Genomic DNA, 23,350 nt, shown 5'->3' with positions numbered 1-23,350 from the left:
TCTTCATCTCCTCTCTGTGTATCTCTCCCTCTCTCTCCCTCTCCCTCTCTCTTCATATCCTCTCTGTCTCTCTCCCTCTCTCTCTCTCTCTCTCTCTCTCTCCCCATCTCCTCTGTGCCTCTCTCTCTCTCTCTCTCCATATTCTCTCTGTCTCTCTCTCTCCTCATCTCCTCACTGTGTCTCTCCCTCTCTTAGAGGGTTTCCCTCCAGGCAGAGCTCATCCCTCCTCAGTAATGACTCTGGCGTCCTTGGGATCCTGTATACTATAATTACTGATGATGAGGAGGAGGAGGAGGTCTCCAGGAGGAAGGACATCTTGTTGCCGAGGCAGGTTCACCTCAACACCTCCTCCGCTCCTCTCCAGCCCCAGAGGGAGGAGGACTTTCTCCTCCTCCTTCTTGTCAGGAGGTGAGGGTCAACTTTAATCTTCCTGCTAGCTCCAGGGGGCCTCCAGCTTGGTCCGTGGAGGCCCAGGGTAACCATAGCCCCGGGGTACCGGCCTGGTCCCTCGGGGGTCCAGGGTACCTGGTCCCTGTGCAGCCGGGTGCCCCCCCCTGCCCGCCCTCAGTGAGGGAACAGGTGGAGGTTCCCGTTGGTTCCCTTTCTTCTTCACTCGACTGACATGCGGGTTAGAATCTCTGAGGAGATTCATGGAGCTGTAAATATGATATTGTATTTTATTTCTCGCCGGCCGCTGGAACCGCTGAAGTGAACCGAGCGGTTGAAGGTAGGGTAGCGTTAGGGTAGGGTTAGCTAACCCTAACCCACATTGGGTTACCTCCTATTGACGGGCCAGCCTGTTGCTGGCATAGTGGAAGACAGCAGGTCGTAGTGGAACACTCTTTAAAAGAGCCCAGTTAACCAACCGAGAGTCACATGTTTCACCCGTTTCACCCGTTTTTTCATGTCGCCGTGTCAACAAACCAAGGGTGGACCTAGTTAGGATCAGCTAGCCTAGTGAGGATCAGCTAGCCTAGTGTAGTGTTATCAGCTAGCCTAGTGTAGTGAGGTGCAGCTAGCCTAGTGAGGATCAGCTAGCCTAGTGAGGATCAGCTAGCCCAGTGAGGATCAGCTAGCCCAGTGAGGATCAGCTAGCCTAGTGAGGGTCAGCTAGCCCAGTGAGGATCAGCTAGCCCAGTGAGGATCAGCTAGCCTAGTGAGGGTCAGCTAGCCCAGTGAGGGTCAGCTAGCCTAGTGAGGATCAGCTAGCCCAGTGAGGGTCAGCTAGCCCAGTGTAGTGAGGATCAGCTAACCCAGTGAGGATCAGCTAGCCCAGTGGTATCAGCTAGCCTAGTGCAGTTAGGATCAGCTAGCCTAGCCCAGTGGGCTTTGTGCTCTGATCGGGGGCCCGTGACGCGTCGGTTGCGCCATTGAATCGAGGCTCCGAAGGCGAGCGAGACTTCTGTCAATTTACACTCTCCCTCCTCTGACAGATCTCACACCTCTTTCATCGCTCCCGGCGCCGCCGTGGCGTGACATTTCATTTGGCCCGCGGTTCGTCAGGGAAGGAACAGGCGCCCCACGCTGTTCATCGCCACACACTCTAAACAACCACATCCTCACGCTCGCTGGAACTCATTCGCAGCCCTTCCTTCAGGGACCGACGTGCGGCCCCCTGAAGCTGGGATATGGTTCATGGAGAGGGGACCATGCAACACATATTGGTTTTATGTCGTTTTTTTCCAGTGGCGGTTTCAGCGAGTGATCTCGGCCATCGTTATATAATCAAATATATCATCATAACCCTTACCTTTACCCTGACTGCCTAGCCTCCTAACAGGCAGCTAACCCCAACCCTTACCCTGAGCCAAGTGGCCTTATCCGTTTTTTACTGGATAAGGCCACTTTTTTTATGTAATATTCAAATTGTCTGAGATACGGAAATTTGGGTTTTAATGAGCTGAAAGCCATTATCATCAAGATTATTACAAATAAAGCCTTGAAATATTTCAGTGTGGCTTGAGTGATCTATATAATATATGAGTTTCACTTTTTGAATTTAATTATTGAAATTAATTCACTTTTCCACAATATTCTAATTCATTGAGATGCACCTGTATCCATGAAGAAAATCTAGGCCTATGCAGAGATACATCTCCCAATAGCCATGGAGACTAACCAACTACAGACCTCTCATTAAACACTTAGATCATGCTGCTCAGGGGTTCTTCCACCTTACTCGTTAAATATGCATCTTCACAACATTAACCAGGCCTCTTGTGAAAATACAGCCTAACAATGCTGACATGTGACAAGATTGTGGGGTAACCAAGGGTAATTTATTCATAAACCTTAACTACATCATTGCATTAAAAAATGTCGTAATAAGACGCCACTTTCAACTTCAGATTGATAATGATCTATTGTTTGCGGATTGAATAGTGATAACTTGCTTCATCTCTCTGGATGCACCACTGCTACCATGACAATCCTGCCATCTACTGGTCACTAATTACTTGCAGGCAAAAAGTATTCTAACCCCAAGGCCAAATAGTAACGGAAAACAGGAAACAGAAGGCTACTGATTGATATGTTCTCATTGTGAGATTTAAATAAGTTATACGATTTACTAGCTTAACAAATAAACAAACTGCTTAATAATATTGACCGATTTTGTACACATTTTCTACTGTTGATGGTGTTGTTAACTGAAGTAATTGTAGTTGTTCTTCCTTTGGTGTAGAAGGTAGTGAATGACTTCATTCCTCTGTGTAGACATCTTTTCTGTATCAATGTCAAGCGGGGGACGGGGTCAGAGGTCAGACGGGGGGGGGGGGCAGAGGTCAGAGGGGGGGCAGAGGTCAGACAGGGGGACGGTGAGGTGGGGATGCTTCGCTCGCTTATTAAAGTCGTTGGTCATGTTCAGATGACTTCCAGGACGGAGAGGGAATCTGCTGGTTTGTCATCCCCTGCCTACAAATGATCACTCACGTAATAACGTCACCTGATGGGTTGGTAACCAATCTCTCGTCTATTCAGTCCACGGAAATCCTTCAACCCCCAAAAGAAGAGGGGTTCAGAGGCCTAACCCTAACCCTTACTATGACCCCAACTATGCCCGTAACCACTACCCTAACAAAGGGCCTCTTCTCGTCTTTGGAATAATTCCTAAATTAGCTTTTAAACGAAGAGCCACGAAGACACACGTACAGAGAGAGACGGCCATAAGCTTACATAACAGCCATCAAGTTAAACACAGACAGACAGACAGACAGACAGACAGACAGACAGACAGACAGACACACACACACACCAAGAGTGAGACAAGTGAGGCCTCCGACAGCCTGGTTGAAATCCTAAGTTTTGTCCCGTGATTTGGAACATTGAACCCTCTTCAGTTGTCCCAGTCCGCTGAGCTCATGGGATCAAGACCAAGGGGTTAACGAGTGAACTAAAGAATGATCCATTTATTAAGACTTCCCTCCAAGACAGGAATCTCCTTCTTCTTCCAATTAAACACTGATTTCATGCATTTAGACAAGGATTTCTGAAACAAGTTGCCCAAAAGGCAAATTAAGATGTTCCTTTTCTGGGGACTTGTTCTTCCCTGGGCCATTGAGGTCCTGAGCCAAGAGGACAGGAGAGAGGAAAAACAGCAACGTGGCAGTGAACAGCTGATCAAACCAACAGAAGGTTCCAGTGGTCCCTCACCTTTTTCAGCTCGGTGTGGAATGAATAGGCTGGATTTAGTAATTAGGTCTACGCCAGTTACACATTAGGTCCACATTGAATGACCCACGGTGTCCAGGGGCTGTACAGACACCCCGGGAACCGCACGTTTCACGGAGTCTCTGAGGACCAAGTTGTCCAGAACCTCAGACTCTACACCCCGGGAACCGCACGTTTCACGGAGTCTCTGAGGACCAAGTTGTCCAGAACCTCAGACTCTAGTCTCACCTGCTTGGGGTCGTCGTAGAAGATCCCGATGCAGCTCAGCCGGGGTCCGATGGAGCAGCTCTCCGTGTAGCCCGCCCCGCTGTCTCTGTAGGGACCCTCTTTGAACTTATAGGCAATGATGAGGTTCCTGACGGGGGGAGAGCCCGTCCTGACCACCACCTCAGCGAGGAGACCCGAGTACAGCACGATGCCCACCACCGTCACAAGCAGACAGACCACCAGGACCAGGATCAGGATGAGGATCATAAAGTCCGACATGACTGCAGCTATCCGGGTTAAGACCTGGTCTAACCAATCCTTACCGAGTGAAAACCAGCTCTACTGAGCTGGGTCTAGTCTGCCCTGGACCAATGTGAGCGCAGAGGGTCGTTGACGGATATATCTGTTTATGTATTGTACCAGTGGTTTACATCACTATTCAATAATGTCCAGATCTTGTGTCAGATGGAGAAAATACGAACGTTTATTTAAATTATATATATCCGTTACATAAACCATTGGTTTACTTACTAATGTCAGATAACAGAGAAAATACGAAGGTTTATTTCCCCAAACAACGAAACATGCTTCCCGGTTAAACCATTCCGTCTCGACCAAGGGTGTGTTCCCGCAGGATCATCGGAGAGCCATTTAATATATTAAACATTAAATAAAGACATGATGCATACAGACATATTTTATATCATTAAAATGTTCATTAGCACTTCTTATAATTTATTACGTTTATTAAATAAAATGTTATTTTGACCAGAGGAATAACTCCCCCAATACCTTAGTTTGACCCATTGCAAACAGTGACGACTACTTCATTTAAATTTGGATGCTTACAGCCAGTTCATAAATTAAAGATTATATTTTAGGGTTAGGGTCATATTTAATATTATACAGGCCTCTATACAGATAATTCATGAATCAAAGACTATATTTAAGGATCATATTTAATAATATATAGGCCTACTACGAGTTATCAGTCGCAACAGTCCGATGAAGATGGTTCATATCTTGGTTTAAAGAGAAGACCAAACTACAGGTTAACAATTAACTGGCTTTTAATCAAATAAATAACAGTGTAACATGTTATTAACACATTTGGCACCAAATGGAAACATGAAAAACGTATGATTTATGATCCCAGTGAAAAAAATCTACAATAATTTCAAAGTGTCTCTGGGCTGTTCTTACAACATGATGTCTAACTGGGACATCAACATGTGGTCTATAACTGGGACCTTCTTACAACATGTTGTCTAACTGGGACGTCAACATGTTGTCGAACTGTTCTTACAACATGTTGTCTAACTGGGACGTTCTTAAAACATGTTGTTCCACTGGGTTAGGTTTAGTTTAGGGTTGTCCAACATGCTGTCTAACTGGGATGTTATACAACATGTTTTAGGGTTGGGGTTAGGACTCGGACGGTTTAGTCGTCCGAGTCGTCTGTGATGTCGTCCTCCAGGTCTCCGCCCGGCCTCCTCTTGTCCCCAGAGTCAGAGTCCTGTAGCGGGGAGAAGCACTGAGTCTCACATGTAGCTAAGGATTACCCCTTAGTCACACATGACCTGTAGCTAAGGGTTAACCTAACCCTTACACCGGGATTCCACCGGACGCGTACGAGCCGCGGAACGGCTGCGTCCTCTGCCCTGCGTCCATTCCTACCGGGCACGTAACGGCAGCGTAGCGCTGCCTTGCGAGCCAGCCGTATTCACGCGAGATCACGAGATCACGCGATAATCCTAAACCTAATGTACTCACCTTCCACTCCCAAAACTATTGCAATTAAATACCACGCTTTGTCCTTTCTGACATTTTCCTTATAAAAAGGATGATTTGGTACATAAATGACTTCATGTTGCTGAACTTCGACAATGAGTCTCTCTTCGTCCATGTTGCCGACCCTTTGATTGATTGACTGCTGACCTGGTGCCACCGGTCATGACGTAATAATGTTGATGTGAAGTTACATGAGCCGAGTATTGTGTTTTATTTTGAAAATTGACCGGATGCTCTATGGCTTTTACTTTTTCACTTCCTGCCCAGCTCGATCTGCTCTGTCGAAATTGATGCGGTTTAGCAGCGGCTCGCGACAAAAATAGAAATCCTACGGAATGATAGCGCTGCGGCACGGCACGCCGCTCCTGGGACGCTGCTGAGACGTTCCGCAGCCGCGCCCGGTGGAAATGGTCTCATTGATTAGAGTGGAACCTATCTGCTTCAGTGACCGCGGCCAAGACGTGCCGCAGCCTTAACGCGTCCGGTGGAATCAGGCCTTTAGTCACTCATGACATGTAGTTTATGATTAACTTAACCCTTAGTCACACATGACCTGTAGTTTATGATTAACCTAACCCTTAGTCACACATGACCTGTAGTTTAGGATTAACCTAACCCTAACCTTTAGTCACACATGACCTGTAGTTAAGGGTTAACCTAACCCGTAGTCATACATGATCTGTAGTTTAGGATTAAACTAACCCTAACCCTTAGTCACACATTACCTAGAGTTTAGGATTAACCTAACACTAACCTTTAGTCAAACATGACCTGTAGTTAAGGGTTAACCTAACCCTAACCCTTGGTCACACTGACCTGTAGTTAAGGATTACCCTAACCCTTAGTCACACATGACCTGTAGTTAACCTAACCCTAACCCTTAGTAGCCACAAAGCTGATAATAACTAAGAGGTGATGAGACCGGCTAAGTTCTTCAACCACTTCAGCAAGTACTGATTAGCTGGACGGCGGCAGTTCCCCTTATCTTAGCGGCAGAACCAGTTCTCTTATCAGGTGCATTCCACAGATGCCCTCTACAGTTCCAACCGCAAGCTACGCCAAGCTGTGCTTTGATAAGGGCTAACCTTACTCAAGCTAACTCTCTAATACGGGTTAGGTTAGGATTAACAATTAGGATACATTTTAGGATTAACCTAACCCTAACCGTCACCCTTATCAAGTCACGAGGACATGCCTAACATGTGTTAGACACGTGAAGACAGCGATTCAAACATTGGAAGCACCTCTTCCTCTGCTTGCTCCTCGTCCTGCTCCTCCAGCTGCTCCTCCTCCTCCTGCTCCTCCTCACTGTCCCGGGCCTGCTGGGAGAGGATCTCTTCTCCCTACAGAACACAGGAGTCAACAGACCTTCAGACACGGGGACCTCTCCATCAGCGCGTGGCGGCGATGCTAGCGGAGATGTTCACCTTGAGGTCGCGGTTCTTCAGGTTGCCCGTCCAGAAGGCCTCCTGGCAGTTGTTGAGCGTCAGCATGGCCTTCACGCGGTAGATGAACACCTCCAGGCTCTTCTTCAGGGCCGGCACGTGATTGGTCAGGCTCGTGTCTTGACGAATCTGGGCACAACAAACGAAGCCTCTTGTTGTCGCCGCTACTCTGGTATCAGTTAGTTATCAGTCTAGTTACCGGTGGTATAAGTTAGTTACCTTTGAGTGACCACACATGTGGTGAAGCTGCCTGGTGCTGAGCTGAAAGGTCTTCAGTAGACTCTGGACATCCTCCTGACACACACACACACACACACACACACACACACACACACACACACACACACACACACACACACACACACACACACACACACACACACACACACACACACACACACACACACACACACACACACACACACACACTTTAGTTTGTCCTTTACACTACAGGTTGTAGGTTAAGGTTAGGTTAGGGAAGGCCAGGTTTAGTTAGGGTAGGTTAGAGTAGGGTAGGGTAGGTTAGGTTAGGTTCACCTTGTGCTTCTTGAAGCTGTGATCCAACAGGGGCATCCCCAGCCTGAGGAACGCATCCAGGAAGAGACGGCCGAACTGAAGGAACACATCAGAGGTCAGCGTCTCCTGCGGACCACTGGAACCAGACTAACCATCTAACTGGAACCATCTAACTGGAACCATCTAACTGGAACCAGACTAACGGTCTAACTGGAACCATCTAACTGGAACCAGACTAACGGTCTAACTGGAACCATCTAACTGGAACCAGCCTAACCATCTAACTGGAACCAGCCTAACGGTCTAACTGGAACCATCTAACTGGAACCAGACTAACCATCTAACTGGAACCAGACTAACCATCTAACTGGACCATCTAACTGGAACCAGACTAACCATCTAACTGGACCATCTAACTGGAACCAGCCTAACCATCTAACTGGACCATCTAACTGGAACCAGACTAACCATCTAACTGGACCATCCAACTGGAACCAGTCTAACCATCTAACTGGAAGCATCTAACTGGAACCAGTCTAACCATCTCACAGAATCCATCCAGCATACCTTAAGACATGCGTTGACGACTGGCCTGCCGTCAAACACCTGAGGACAGAGATAAGATAAGCTGGTCATCATACAGACGGCTAGGGTTAGCTGATCATAATACAGACTGTCAGGGTTAGGGTTCGCTGGTCATCATACAGACGGTCAGGGTTAGCTGATCACCATACAGACGGTCAGGGTAACATGCTGTTCTCCATGAGAACAGTATGTGGTCTAACAGAGCGGTTAGGGTGAGCTGGTACCTTCACCAGGTTGACCAGGATGTGAAAGTCTCGGACTGCAAGGTTCCAGGTGAGCAGCTTCACACTTTGGCTCTGAGGAAGAGAGCCAGATAAACAATACCATCGTACACCGGATACATATAAACAATAATACATCTAAACACCAATACACCAGATACATCTTAACAATAATACACCAGATGCATCCCAATAAGCAATGTTTCTAAGGAGGATATTAAAACCCCAATGTGTGTAACTACAATGAGCTACAAGGTTTAATGTGTCTAACGCCATGGCTCGTTCCTTATCCTTTTGAAACAGCTCTCTGTAGCTGGTGAGGACTTGCTCAGCAGAATCCTTGAATACCCCTTCATCCAAGGGGGCGGGTCATTGTTCAGACACGCCCCCAGCAGGAGGGCAGCTGCGTTACCTCGAAGCTGTCACTCATCTTTCCCGCCGGGATCCTCTTCACAGCCTTCTCCAGCTCCCACAGCATCCCTTTGTAGAACACCAGGAAGGTCTGCCTGCGCCAGGGAGAGGAGCAAAGAGGAGAGGAGCTGCTTCATGGACCGCTGCTGACGCCTCATTAACCCCCAGCCTCGTCAACCTCCGGCCTCGTTAACCTCCAGCCTCGTTAACCTCCAGCCTCGTCAACCTCCAGCCTCGTTAACCTCCAACCTCCTTAACCATCAGCCTTGTTAACCTCCGGCCTCGTTAACCTCCAGCCTCGTCAACCTCCAGCCTCGTTAACCTCCAACCTCCTTAACCATCAGCCTTGTTAACCTCCAACCTTCTGCTCCTCCAGCTCATTAACCCTTCACTGAACCTGCTCTACCTGGTGAGGTCTCTACAGGACAACACCTGGACGTGATGAAGGCTCTACCTGGTGAGGGGGGGGGGGGGTGGCCAGGTCTCTACCTGGTGAGGGGGAGGGGGGGTGGCCAGGTCTCTACCCGGTGAGGGGGGGGGGGGGGGGGGGGGGGGGGGGGGGTGGTCAGGTCTCTACCTGGTGAGGGTGGGCCAGGTCTCAGAGCTGGCGTCCTTGGCTGCGTTGACCAGCTCAGCGACGCCCTCCCCAGCGATCTCCTCCACGGCCGTCAGCACGTCGTCCACGTGCTCCAGGTAGATCCTGGACCAACAGTACATGAGACATCAACCCCTCAGTGAAGAGGGCCAGCGTACAGTACAACATGAGACATCAACCCCTCAGTGAAGAGGGCCAGCATACAGTACAACATGAGACATCAACCCCTCAGTGAAGAGGGCCAGCATACAGTACAACATGAGACATCAACCCCTCAGTGAGGAGAACCAACAGTCAGTACAACATGAGACATCAACCCCTCAGTGAAGAGGGCCAGCATACAGTACAACATGAGACATCAACCCCTCAGTGAAGAGGGCCAGCATACAGTACAACATGATGCATCGACCCCCTCAGTGAGACAGAGACAGATACAAACACGCACACACGTACCCGAGGACAGTCTGTAGGCCCTCATTGAACTTCTGGCCTCTCTCCCGCTCTCCAGAGGCGTTCACCCACGGCTGGGTCAGGAACCCACGCGCCAGTGAGGCTGGAAGAAACACCAGTCACAACACTGAGCATGTCGGTCTGTCTGTCTGTCTGTGTGTGTCTGCATCCCTGCGTGTCTCTGTGTGTCTGTGGAGCGGTTACCCGTCTGCTCCCTGTAGGCCGCGGCGGGCCCTGCCCTGGAGGTCACGGTGGCCAGCAGCTGGCAGAGCCCCAGCGCAGCCCCCAGCGTGGGCACGGTGCTGCGGAGGTTGAGCAGGTAGTCGAAGCCGTGTCTGACGGGGACAGGAGACACGCTCAGAGTTCAGGCTGCGTTTGACCGGACGCGCACTGAGTGGGTGCTCCTCTGATTGGCTGGCGGGTCGCTCACCTGACCAGCTGCTCCAGGGTCAAGTCAGGCGCGCCTTCTTTCAGCCTGCTAGCCAGGAGCGCCAGAGCGCTCTTCAGCAAACTACGGTGGCCCGGCTGGGAGAACCCAGACCTGCCGAAGGCAAACAGAAACACATGGAGTGGACGACAAACCTTTAGAGCTGGAGCGCAACACACAACGCAACGAGGAACCGGCCACACGGCCAGCAGAGCTCAACGTTATGTCATATATACATTAATATCAATCGTAGGTATGATATGCTAATGCCACCCTCCGGGCGGTGTGGGTGCTCACCAGCTGAAGGTGGTGTTGAGGACCTGAAGGAGCAGCTGGTAGGCGGAGGACAGGAGTTGGTGCTCCAGGGGGTCCGTGGCGGGCCCGTCCACCACACCCCCGTTCTCCGACAGCACCGTCTGACCACCAGGGGGAGCAGTGAGACACCGGAGACCCGCGGCCGCGTGCGTTCATGTGTGTGTGCGTTAGGGCTTTGACTTTTGTCCAAAAATCATATTCGAAGTTTGTTTATTTATTAATATTAATATTCGAATATATTTGAATATTTATTAATAATATTTTGACAATAAAATGCCTTCAGTAAGACCTGGATTGGGCTTCGCGAGGTTTGTTTACCGGCGTTGCTATAGTTACCGGTCTTGCGTGTTCCAACGGTTTATTAGGTTTCTAATAAATCGCTGTCTAATCAATACATTCAATGCCTCTTCCGTGGTCATTACAATATTATGAGTAGACTGCGTCGGGTTCTCCGACGTCTCTCCCTCTTGGCCTGCCCATAACAGGTTAGAATAGTAAGGGCTGCCTAATATTCGTTCGAATTTTGATTTATTTTTTGATATTCGAATTATTATCGAATAACGAAGTTCGGAGTCAAAGCCCTACTGCGCGTGCGCGTGTTCCAGGTACCTGGAAGTGGTTGTGGCAGCCCTCGAGGTGGGAGCAGAGGCTGGGCAGCAGCTGGATGCAGTAGGAGGCCACCTCCTTAGAGCTCCTCTGGTGCAGGTGGGAGAAGCCCACACTCTTCTCTGTCCGGCCCTGAAACGCCCACAACACACCTGGTCACACCTGGTCCAATGGACACCTGGTGGAGCTCCACCACACCTGGTCACACGCTACCTGTGACCACGTAGCTACCTTGGAGAAGGGGGCTCAGTGGGTTCCTACCTTGGAGAAGGGGGCTCTCCGAGTTCCTACCTTGGAGAAGGGGGCTCTGTGGGGTCCTACCTTGTAGGAGGGGGCTCTCTGGGTTCCTACCTTGGAGAAGGGGACTCTCTGGGGTCCTACCTTGTAGGAGGGGGCTCTCTGGGGTCCTACCTTGGAGAAGGGGGCTCTGTGGGGTCCTACCTTGTAGGAGGGGGCTCTCTGGGTTCCTACCTTGGAGAAGGGGGCTCTCTGGGTTCCTACCTTGGAGAAGGGGAATCTCTGGGGTCCTACCTTGTAGGAGGGGGCTCTCTGGGGTCCTACCTTGGAGAAGGGGGCTCTCTGGGTTCCTACCTTGGAGAAGGGGGCTCTGTGGGGTCCTACCTTGGAGAAGGGGGCTCTCTGGGGTCCTACCTTGGAGAAGGGGGCTCTCTGGGTTCCTAGATTGTAAGAGGGGGCTCTCTGGGTTCCTACCTTGGAGAAGGGGGCTCTCTGGGTTCCTACCTTGGAGAAGGGGGCTCTCTGGGGTCCTACCTTGGAGAAGGGGGCTCTCTGGGGTCCTACCTTGGCGAAGGGGACTCTCTTGGCCGGCGCGGCGGTGAGGCTGAACTCCAGCTTGGCCTGCAGGTCCTCCAGCAGGAAGAGCAGCTCCGCCGGCCCCAGCAGGACTTCCTCTCGCTCCTCAACAACAACATGACAGCGGACTCAGCCCTCTGGCAGCACGGACATATTCCAACAAGCGCTCGATCACAGTTAGATTACGTTCCATCCCAATGCGATGAGATCGCCTTTCTAACCAGGCGAGTAAGGCTGGAACGTTCGTATCTAGATATACTCAAGTTTGAAAACGGTCGCAGAACCACATATTTCTCTTGTGTACACAGGGCCATAGACTCAGAGATGGAGAGCGGATAGGGTTTATCGATTCAATGGCTGGCATCACTGCTCATCCCGGGTCTGGTGCGCTAGGGTGCGGGTTAGAGTTAGAGTTAGGTGAGGGTAATGGTTAGGGTTATGTGTGGGTTAGGGTTATTGTGAGGGCTAGGGTCAGGGTTAGCTGTGGTAGATTGGTGTGGAGGTTAGGGTGAGGGTTAGGGTCAGGGTCAGCTGTGGTACCTTGGTGTGGAGGGTGAGGGTTAGGGTTAGACGTAAGGTCAGGGTTAAGGTTAGGGTCAGGGTCAGCGGTGGTACCTTGGTGTTGAGCTCTGTGTCGGGCGCCTTGCGGGGGAGCAGGCCACACTGCAGCACACTGAGCACCTCCATGTCCAGCTCCCTGAAGAAGGGCCGGTACCCCCCCAGACTGACGGACGGACGGCCCTCCTTCTCCCCCTTCTTCCCCTTCTCCGCCTTCTCCTCCTTCTTCCCCTTCTCTGCCTTCTCCGCCTTCTCCGCAGGCTCCTGTGTGGAGGGCAAGGAGTTAGTTCTCCCTCCTCTGACAAGGAATCCAACCAGGGATCAGGGCTCATGGGGGGGGGGGGGGGGGGCTCACCTGCTGGGTCTCCTCAGACTCCTCCAGGACGTCGCTTTTCTCCGGGGACGTCTTGCTGGAGCTTTTCCTCTTCTTCCCCGCTCCGTCTAGAGGAAGAGGACAAAGGAACCCAAAGGTAGATCAAACATCCGCCTGTCCTCTGTCTGAGCGCCAGGCGCCACATGGAGGAGGTCACTGTGATCCGTGAGTGGAGAACACAGAGCAGGCCGTGATCAAGGAGCTAGTCTCTGCACATGTGTCCCGCGTTTGTCCCCCGTTTGTGTCCTGTGTCCCGGGTGTGTCCCCTGTGTGTGTTCTCCGTGTACCCCGTGTGTCCTTCCCCTCACCTTTCTTCGCCCTGCTCGGCTGAGCCGAGGAGGTGGGGACAGAGGCTGCTTCAGATGCGTCGCCGTCAAAGTTGGCGAGAGGTGGGATGTATCCCGGGGAAACTGAAACGGCACAGAGCAGATCAGAGGGGGTCAGCGCCGTGTGGACCTCATGGTACTCGGAGGGGCCCTGCTCACAGCGCTGTGTGGATCCCATGGTAATACATGTTGGTGGCCAACCTGCTAGTGTCGTCTCCAGCATCGTCTGGAGGGCGGTGATGTTCTGGAGGCGGTTCATCACTTTCATCTTCATCTCCGTCTCTCTGAGTCTACAGAAGCCGTTCACAACCTAAAACATACAAACACACAACATAAACACATGTTCACAACCTAAAACACAAACATAAACACATGTTCGCAATCTACAAACACAACACACAAGCATGTTCACAACCTACAAACACACATGTGCGCTCCAGCACCACATCAACAGACAGACCATCTCTTTCTCACCTCTCTGAACCAGTTGATGGCGGTGAAGAGCAGCGAACACATCAGCTCTCTCTCCGCCTTCGTCAGGGTCTCCAACTTATCCACCACAGCCAGATCAGTCAGGATCAGGGGGCAGCCTGACACACACACACACACACACACACACACACACACACACACACACACACACACACACACACACACACACACACACACACACACACACACACACACACACACACACACACACAAGCTGTCAGTACCAGTGCACTAGAGCTGACCTAAGGTTAGGCAGTAGAGCTGACCTAGGGTCAGGGCTAACTAACCTAGGGTCAGGGCTAATTGAGCTAGGGTCAGGGCTGACTTACCTAGCAGCGCGTCGATCTCCTCCAGGTCTCCCTGGTGCTGCCGCTCCTCACAAACCCTCAGCAGCCGGAAGAACGGAGAGAGACAGACAGCGGACACCTGCCTGCAGCCAGGAGACACACAGCCTTATAGTAGACCCATGGTACATACTATGCATATTTTAAATCACCGCAGAACTTCCCCATTTCCCAGTGAATTCTTCCATTACTGGGTTAAATGCTAACTGGTAAACGCTGACCTCTTGGGGGTCTTGCTGCTCCATGGCTCAGCCCTGTGCTGCACCTCTCTGGCCAGCAGGGGGAGCAGGTTGACCGCGATGCCGCCCTCACTCTCCTCCTCGTCCAGGTTGAACAGCACACATGCTGGGAGGGGAAGGGAGCTACGAGACACCAGCACAGTGAGGAGCTACCAGACACTAGCGCACAAACACTGAGGGAGTTGGTGAGTGGGTGAGTGAGTCATGTGTTTATGGTGCCTGGAGCCACGGCATGGCGCCATGGTAACCCCGCCTGATTAGCAGGTTTCACTGACCCTGTGATCTGTGGGCCGAGGTCGACCACAAAGTCATCCTGGAAGTCCTCCAGCACACTCTTACCGATCCACTCCTGAGGACGCAGCAGGAAGAGGTGGTGTTACACACTACAGGAAGAGGTGCTGTTACACACTACAGCAGGAGGTGGTGTTAGACACTTATATTATTTAATTTGAATATTTTAAAGTGAGCGATTGAGTGAGTGAGTGAGTGAGTGAGTGAGTGAGTGAGTGAGTGAGTGAGTGAGTGAGTGAGTGAGTGAGTGAGTGAGTGAGTGAGTGAGTGAGTGAGTGAGTGAGTGAGCGAGTGAGCGAGTGAGCGAGTGAGTGAGCGAGTGAGCGAGTGAGTGAGCGAGTGAGTGAGCACCATTTACCTGCACCGTGGGGTCCAGTATGTTGCTCAGCACCAGGTTGGCCAGCTCGTCGTAGCAGAGGGCGGCCGCCTCAGGGCAGCCGACGCTGCAGGCCGTCACCAGCTCCAGCAGGGCCGTCACCTGCAGGGCAGCAGGGTCAGGGTCAGGGTCAGGGGTGGGGTCAGGGTCAGGGTTAGAGTCAGGGTCAGGGGTGGGGTCAGGGTTAGAGTCAGGGTCAGGGGTGGGGTCAGGGTTAGAGTCAGGGTCAGGGGTGGGGTCAGGGTTAGAGTCAGGGTCAGGGGTGGGGTCAGGGTTAGAGTCAGGGTCAGGGGTGGGGTCAGGGTTAGAGTCAGGGTCAGGGGTGGGGTCAGGGTCAGGGATAGGGTCAGGGTTAGAGTCAGTGTCAGAGTCAGGGTTAGAGTCAGGGTCAGGGATAGGGTCAGGGATAGAGTCAGTGTCAGAGTCAGGGTTAGAGTCAGGGTCAGGGATAGGGTCAGGGATAGAGTCAGGGTCGGAGATAGAGTCAGGGTCAGGGTTGGGGTCAGGGTCAGGGTCAAGGCTATTACTGAAACACTAGAAACCAAACTATGAACCCCCCCAAAGTAAAGTAAAGACGTTGAACAGTAGTCAAAGTGTTTCATTAACAGGACAACAGCGTTCTGAAGGAGGCTCACCTGTCTGTAGGTCTCCTGGGGCAGGGCTGCACTCTGGGAGCCCTCCGCCTGAGGCCTGGAGGACAGAGAACCAAGAGGACCACTGAGAACCACAGAGAACCACAGAGAACCACAGGGGACCACTGAGAACCACAGAGGGCCACAGAGAACAACAGAGGACCACAGAGAACCACAGGGGACCACTGAGAACCACAAAGAACCACTGAGAACCACAGAGAACCACAGGGGACCACTGAGGACCACAGAGAACCACAGAGAACCACAGGGGACCACTGAGGACCACAGAGGACCACAGAGAACCACAGAGAACCACAGAGGGCCACAGAGGAACATAGAGAACCACAGAGGACCACAGGGGACCACAGGGGACCACAGAGAACCACAGAGGACCACAGAGGACCACAGAGGACCACTGAGGTGTATACAGTGAATCAGAATGTCCATTTAAAGACCACAGCTAACTAGAGAGGTGACCACAGCTAACTGGAGGAGACCATAGCTAAATAGAAAGTAACCACCGCTAACTAGAAGGCGAAGACAGCTCACTAGAGAGGTGACCACCGCTAACTAGAAGGCGAAGACAGCTAACTAGAGAGGTGACCACCGCTAACTAGAAGGCGAAGACAGCTCACTAGAGAGGTGACCACCGCTAACTAGAAGGCGAAGACAGCTAACTAGAGAGGTGACCACCGCTAACTAGAAGGCGAAGACAACTAACTAGAGAGGTGACCACCGCTAACTAGAAGGCGAAGACAACTAACTAGAGAGGTGACCACATCTACCTAGAAGAGGTGACCACAGCTAACTAGAAGGTGACCACAACTAACTAGAAGGTGAACACAGCTAATTAGAGGTGACCACAGCTAACTAGAGAGGTGACCACAGCTAACTAGAAGGTGACCACAACTAACTAGAAGGTGAACACAGCTAATTAGAGGTGACCACAGCTAACTAGAGAGGTGACCACAGCTGACCACAGCTAACTAGAAGGTGACCACAGCTAACTAGAGGTGACCACAGCTCACTAGAGCTGACCGCAGCTCACTAGAAGGTGACCACAGGGTTGACGGCGTCCTCACCGGCTGGCCCCCATGCTGCCCACCACCATCACGGCCCCCATGATGCCGATGCGCTTGTACTTGGGCACCGTGCTGGAGAGCTGCTTGCGGATCACGATGTGCATGTCATCCTGGGGGGGGGAGGGTCAGTGAGGGTTAGCGACACGTCATCCCCCAGAGAGAGAGGGACTGCTGGAGGGGGGGCGGGGTCACCTGGATGCTGCAGCCCAGCGACGGCGCTCCGAAGGCCAGCCGGCTGAGCACCTGGAAGAGCCGGCGGATCTGCCGGGGTGTGAGGTGGTCCATGTAGTCAAGGATCCCCTGCACAGGAGGGTCGGGGGTGGGGGGGGGGGGGGGGGGGGGGTCAGGGGGTTTAAGAGTACGGCTCACCATCAACCAGCAGGAACACTAACCCTAAGGCCTAAAAAAAAAAAAAGTGGTTCCTGTTGGTTGTCAGTTGAGGTCATGGGTAGGTAGGGAATTTATTTTATTTTATTTTTTCCAGCGGCAATGAATGATAGGGAGGTTGTTTTCATTTAAAAACGAGAAAATTCGCTCTTCCTTGTACAGAATGAAGAGAGGCTGTACCAAAACGTAATTATAGTTTGCATCAAAAAATAAAAAAAATAATAATAATTTGGGTCGCACATAAATTGACAGGGTCGGTCGGAAACCGGAACCTAACAAAACATTTTTTTAGGCCTAACCTCCAGGAAAGAGGGTGTTTGTGATGTAGTTCATCCGTCTTACCTTATCGTTCATATTCTGGAGTTTAGCAGACACTTTGATACGACTTACAGTGAACTAAGGTGTCATTAAGGAGTCTTAAACGGACCCTAGCCGCGTGGCTAATGCCATCATCGTCACCAGCATCACTGAAACATCCATTGCCAGTATAAATTGTCACAATGATTTTGGAATTGGAATAATAGATTAAAAACAAGCAAATAACCACTCATGCTACCTTGTTCTGTACTGGTATGGTGTTGTTGTGTAGTCGTATGGTGTTGTGTACTCATAGGGTGATGTTGTGTAGTCGTATGGTGATGTTGTGTAGTCGTATGGTGTTGTGTAGTCGTATGGTGATGTTGTGTAGTCGTAATGGTGAGGTTGTGTAGTCGTATGGTGTTGTGTACTCGTATGGTGATGTTGTGTAGTCGTATGGTGAGGTTGTGTAGTCGTATGGTGTTGTGTACTCATATGGTGAAGTTGTGTAGTCGTATGGTGTTGTTCTGTAGTCGTATGGCGCTGTGTACTCTTACGGTGATGTTGTGTAGTCGTATGGTGTTGTTGTGTAGTCGTATGGTGTTGTGTACTCGTAGGGTGATGTTGTTTAGTCGTATGGTGTTGTTGTGTAGTCGTATGGTGTTGTTGTGTAGTCGTATGCTGTTGTTGTGTAGTCGTATGGTGTTGTTGTGTAGTCGTATGGTGTTGTTGTGTAGTCGTATGGTGTTGTTGTGTAGTCGTATGGTGTTGTTGTGTAGTCGTATGGTGTTGTTGTGTGGTCGTATGGTGTTATTGTTGTGTACTCTTGTTCTTGTTGGGGTCTTGTTCTAGGAGGCCGAGAGGTCGGCTACGTTGGGGATTCGACCCCCAGCGCCCGGGTGTGTGGCCCCTCCTCACCTTGACGAAGACGGCGTAGAGGACCATCTCCGAGGGGTGTTCGGCCCCCAGGCCACAGAGCAGCTCCAGGGCCACGTCCACCTCCCCCCCCACACCGCTGCACACGTGAGCCACCAGGGAGCCCACCACCTCCTGTCAACAGAGAACCAAAGCATCAGGACGGACCCCCAGACCCCTAGACCCCTAGACCCTTAGGCTGACCGTAGCCAAACCAGGGGGACCCCCAGACGCACACACTCAGGACCGGGTGCCGGGAGACCCCAAGACCGTCGTCACACCTCAACCACTAACGCCCAAACATCTTCAGTCCAATACTCAAATGATTTATAAAGTTACAGCTGAGCTTATACCGACTCACTCTTCATGGACCCTTACTGAAGCTTCTCACTCAGTCACGTGACTCCACATGACTCCGCCCACCCGTCAGTTGGAGTCACGTCACTCCACATGACTCCGCCCACCCGTCAGTTGGAGTCACGTGACTCCACATGACTCCGCCCACCCGTCAGTTGGAGTCACGTGACACCACATGACTCCGCCTACCCGTCAGTTGGAGTCACGTCACTCCACATGACTCCGCTTACCCGTCAGTTGGAGTCACGTGACTCCACATGACTCCTCCCACCCCTCATGTGACTCCAGATGACTCCTCCCCCTCAGTAGGCCGCTCACCCACCTGCTGGCAGTAGGAGTCGAAGGTGATGAAGGAGAGGCGGTACATGTGTCCTCCGAAGGGAACCACGGCGGTGTCGGGGGAGCGCAGCAGGCTCTGGGCCAGGGCCCGGATGGAGGGGAAGAACCCCCGCATGACCTGCAACCAGCATCCATCAATATCCAGCACCCAGCACCAACAACCAGCGTCAACCCCCAACATCAACAACCAGAACCCCACAACCTGCATCAATCGCCAGCATTAACACCCATAGAGGGGTACATAACAGTAGGCCTCATAAAGGGGTACCCCAGCGTAGGCCTCATAGAGTGTGACCTGACGGTATGCCTCATAGAGGGGTACCCGAGTGTAGCCCTCCTAGAGGGGTACCTGACGGTAGGCCTCATAGAGGGGTACCTGACGGTAGGCCTCATAGAGGGGTACCTGACGGTAGGCCTCATAGAGGGGTACCTGGTGGTAAGTCTCATAGAGGGGTACCTGGCGGTAGGCCTCATAGAGGGGTACCTACCTGAGCGTAGCCCTTGAAGGTCCTCTGCAGGAGCTCCTCCGTGATGAGGCCCGCCCTCGCTTTGAGCCTCAGCAGCCTCTCGGCGCCGCGGCGGCTGTGGTTGGCGTTGGTGGCGTGCAGGATGAGCAGCAGCAGCACGTCGATGACCTGCAGCACCGAGGGAAGCGTCGGGAGGAACTGGGTTAAATACACCTCCGCTGGGTGCTTTAAGGAGCGGACACACCGCCGTTTCACCGTGCTTCATTCAGATAAAGGATGGGTTTGTAAGATATTTAATTATCTGAGAATAATAAATAAAGTCTACCTTGTGATCCTTGGCCTCGGTGACGTTCTCTATTGCCTGTTGGAAAACACCGCATCAGAGTAAAGGAGGTTGTTCTTCCTAAAGCGTTACCGACGTGTGCTGATAAGCGTCGTCCTCTGGCAGCTGTGTCTCAGATCATAACCAATATCAGATGGATTAAGTCTTGAGACTTAATCCATCAGACTAATGTCCTGAAACTGAAGTTCACCTTCAGCCAGGCCTCAGAGAGGGTCTTCTGGAACCGCATGGTCGACTTGATGCCGTCCAGGACCAGCGCCACACTGTCCTGGCTGCTGCAACACAACGTTACACAATGTAACACAATGTTACAAAGCAACACCACACTGTCCTGGCTGCTGCAACACAACATAACACAATGTTACAACACCAACTCCACGCTGTCCTGGCTATTGCAACACAACGCTACAGAACGTTACACAACGTTACAAAACAACACCAACACCACAGTGTCCTGGCTGCTGCAACACAACGCAACCCAACACACTAACTGACAACACAATGTAACACAAGGCATGGAGGGAGAGAGAGCACCCAGGGGTGCTGGCCTTACGGTGCGGGGGTCCTTCCCTTCAGCCGCTTCTGGGAGGCTTTCAGCACCGGGGAGACGGCCCACTGGTCCAGCTCCAGCTTCAGACGCAGGTCCTGCACCACCTGCCGGCGGAGGACACACAGCCACGGTGTTACCACGGCAACCCGTCCATCACCGGACACACACACACGCAAAGCTGCCCTCGGGGCCTCCTGCTGGGCTCCGCACGCTGACCTCGTACGCGTCGGAGGCCGAGACGGAGTGCAGGATGAACTTGACCACCACAGGCAGGTCATCCAGTTGGACAGCCGTCAGCGTAGCCGTGACAACGCCTCGGACCTGAGCCCCGAGGGAAGAAGGAAAGGAATGTGACATTGTCAAGGAAGTAGGAAGTAGGCGATGGGTGTGTGTGTGTGTGTGTGTGTGTGTGTGTGTCTGTGTGTCTGTGTGTCTGTGTGTGTGTGTGTGCGTGCGTGCCTACCTCAGCGAGCAGAGCTGAACTGAGGTTCAGACTGGAGAGCGTGTCGAGGATGGCCACGGTCAGCTGAGTCTTCTCCAGCAGCAGAGCCCTGGAGGACAGAGAGCACCTCGTGTTACGGTCAGCCCGTCAGTGGAAAGGCCCTCGCCGACCCGCCGGGCCCCTGGGGACCTCACTTGAGCTCCCGGGCGACGTCGTTGTGCTGCGAGTCATCCAGGATCTCGGGCAGACTGGTGATGACGTCACGCTGGACCTCAACGGGCGCCACTGACACCAGCTCCATCAGCTTAGTGGCCAACTCCTTCACAGAGGACAACGGCGTTAACAAGACCACCGATACACACTTAATAATACCTTCAAGGGAGGTCTCTTACTAAAAGCCAGATTCGGATACATCCGGACATATTTCGGAGAGATGTTCCCTCAAATACCTCAAAACAGTAATTTGGTGTTGAAATATGAAATAGGATTATTCAGCCACACTACGGAAACACTCTCAGCTTTGCTGATACTGTTGTTAGCACGCACGCGAAGAGATTTTAATGTCAAGGCCTGCGAAATGTCTCCGGGAATGTCTCCGAAATATGTCCGGATGTATCAGAATGTATCCAACTTTTAGTAAGACCCATAAGGGAGACAGGAGGGCAACCTGCCTGGTGAGGAGCTGTACATCCAATACATTAAAGAGCCATGTGGAGCACGTTCTTCAGTGTGCTCTACAGACTGACCTTACTGTCCAGCACGCGGTCCAGCCACTTCAGCTGGTTGATGATGACCCGAGGAACGTTCAGCCCCCCGTCATCCCCGCTAGGGGGCACAGCGCTACGTCAGTACGGACCACCTCTCCATGATCACCTTCAGAAGGGCTCAGCTAAACAAGCTCCAAGCCTTACCTGCTCAACATGAACTCTGGGACCTTCTCCACCAGCATGTTGATCACAGAGTTCTGCAACGTAAAGAGAATGTATGATATTTAACCTCAGTTTAAAATCACTCTAGATACGCACTGGGCAGCCAGACACAATTGGAGGTCAAGACTCATGGAGAGGAGACTCTCAGAAGACACATGGAGAGGTCAAGACTCAAGGAGAGGTGACTCTCAGAAGACACATGGGGATATGTCTCTAAGAAGACACATGGAGAGCTGTCTCTCAGAAGACCCATGGTGAGGGTGTCTTAGAAGATCCATGGTGAGGGTGTATCAGAAGACACATGGAGAGCCATCTCTCAGAACGGGCCTGATCTTATACCTGGAGCAGATCCATTCCCAGCAGCATGCGCAGCAGGCTCTCTTGGAAGGAGCTGGCAGCACTTAAAACCAAACACAATCACCAGTGAGTCATCAGTTCTGACCCTCCAGCATCCTACAGCGTTTCAGTATCGTTTCAGGGAAGCCCCTTACCCGGACCCTCCATCAGTCAGCTTCGGGACACACGGGAGGAGGCAGGACCTGAAGCGTTCTGGGTCCTCCATGTGCCCCTCCATCCCAGCGTTGAAATCCTGAAGGATCTGTGAAGGAACGAGGGTTAGCTGCAGGTCTGAGGAGGACGTGAGAGTAGCTTTCAGACCCTCCACTCACCCCCGGGTACCGTGGGCTTCTCAGCAGCTTCTGCTGGAGTCTCTTCTGAAAGACGACCTGGTCGACAGCTGGAGAACAAGGACAGAACAGCATATACATGATTCCTCACTTTAAGCTTGACGATTTGAACGCCTTCTGAAGGAGCTCCGTGTTTACCGATCTGGTTGGCGGTCCCGGCCTGACCCAGAGTGACACCCGCGGCCCGCAGCATCACGACAAACGGGCCACCGCTCTCCTCCTGGACCTGCTCATCGTCCTCCTGGACTTCCCCCCTAGACCTGCTCCCGGTCGGACGGGACTTCTTCGTTTCTGGAAGAGAGGTAGTGAATGCATCAAAACCTGCTAACTTGAAGAAACCCGTAACGGTGTTATCTTTAGGGCAACACGCAGCGTTACACAACCGTACTGTTTGAACCGGCTTCCACGGACGCAGAACCTTCTGTTTTCCCCCCCGAGGGTCGCTTCCTGCGCATCATCTAAGGAGATGAAGACAGCATGACGCTACATTCAAATCGTCACCTGGTGACAACTATCACATCCAAAGGTACTCTGTCTAAACTACTAAGACGACAAACCTTGCGTTTGAAGAAGCAGACCAGGACCAGAACAGAACTAGGACTAGACCAGAACCAGCGAGCAGAAACTCGAACAGATTCCCGCGCCCGGAGGTCCCGCCCACCTGGACGGTTGAGTTAGGGATCGTAAGAAATAGTCGAGCTGAGAATAAACACGACCAGCCAAAAATAATACTACGACTACATAACGTCCTATTTCTATCGTTAATAATCATCTATCACTATATTACATTTGTCTGAAAACTTTGTCTAGAAATTTAAAATGTGATTATATTTGCTGAACCCTGGATAAGCAGCCGTATCTTTGAAGACTGTGC

At 51.8% G+C, this 23,350-nt stretch overlaps 2 protein-coding genes across 4 annotated transcripts in view; both read right to left on the bottom strand.

Annotated features, from left to right (window-relative positions):
- tex264a (testis expressed 264, ER-phagy receptor a) overlaps window positions 1–4,479 on the bottom strand; it is a 28,007-nt gene extending 23,528 nt beyond the window's left edge. Inside the window, exon 1 of the mRNA XM_030375920.1 lies at window positions 3,898–4,479. Coding sequence (XP_030231780.1) covers window positions 3,898–4,155 — 258 coding nt within the window. The 5' untranslated portion in view covers window positions 4,156–4,479. The remainder of the gene's footprint in view (window positions 1–3,897) is intronic.
- Window positions 4,480–4,928: 449 nt separating this feature from the next.
- On the bottom strand, window positions 4,929–23,179 carry fancd2 (FA complementation group D2). Of its 3 annotated transcripts, none has more exons than XM_030375915.1 (44): window positions 23,034–23,179; window positions 22,865–22,934; window positions 22,615–22,767; window positions 22,459–22,526; window positions 22,282–22,388; window positions 22,130–22,190; window positions 21,773–21,825; window positions 21,608–21,686; window positions 21,056–21,180; window positions 20,883–20,970; window positions 20,636–20,740; window positions 20,423–20,523; window positions 20,060–20,144; window positions 19,852–19,887; window positions 19,548–19,694; window positions 19,043–19,177; window positions 18,367–18,498; window positions 16,957–17,064; window positions 16,765–16,874; window positions 15,686–15,740; window positions 15,033–15,152; window positions 14,659–14,732; window positions 14,366–14,506; window positions 14,130–14,230; window positions 13,783–13,898; window positions 13,510–13,618; window positions 13,291–13,392; window positions 12,965–13,050; window positions 12,667–12,873; window positions 12,040–12,156; window positions 11,242–11,370; window positions 10,615–10,733; window positions 10,321–10,431; window positions 10,095–10,225; window positions 9,894–9,993; window positions 9,423–9,545; window positions 8,847–8,940; window positions 8,438–8,509; window positions 8,196–8,234; window positions 7,650–7,724; window positions 7,332–7,406; window positions 7,095–7,241; window positions 6,912–7,010; window positions 4,929–5,392 (listed from the first exon to the last, which is right to left on the bottom strand). In XM_030375915.1, exons 2-44 carry the CDS (start codon window positions 22,932–22,934, stop codon window positions 5,318–5,320), a joined length of 4,380 nt encoding a protein of 1,459 aa, XP_030231775.1. In that variant the 5' UTR covers window positions 23,034–23,179; the 3' UTR covers window positions 4,929–5,317. The 3 variants fall into 3 exon arrangements, with proteins under 3 accessions (XP_030231775.1, XP_030231777.1, XP_030231776.1); XM_030375917.1 differs by having other exon boundaries at window positions 12,040–12,153; XM_030375916.1 differs by having other exon boundaries at window positions 20,060–20,141.
- Window positions 23,180–23,350: the final 171 nt, after the last annotated feature.

This window comes from Gadus morhua, chromosome 13 (genome assembly GCF_902167405.1).
Source record: "Gadus morhua chromosome 13, gadMor3.0, whole genome shotgun sequence".
NCBI lineage: Eukaryota > Metazoa > Chordata > Actinopteri > Gadiformes > Gadidae > Gadus > Gadus morhua.
Note: the sequence above shows the minus strand (reverse complement) of the source record. Positions and strands in the feature narration are given on the sequence as shown.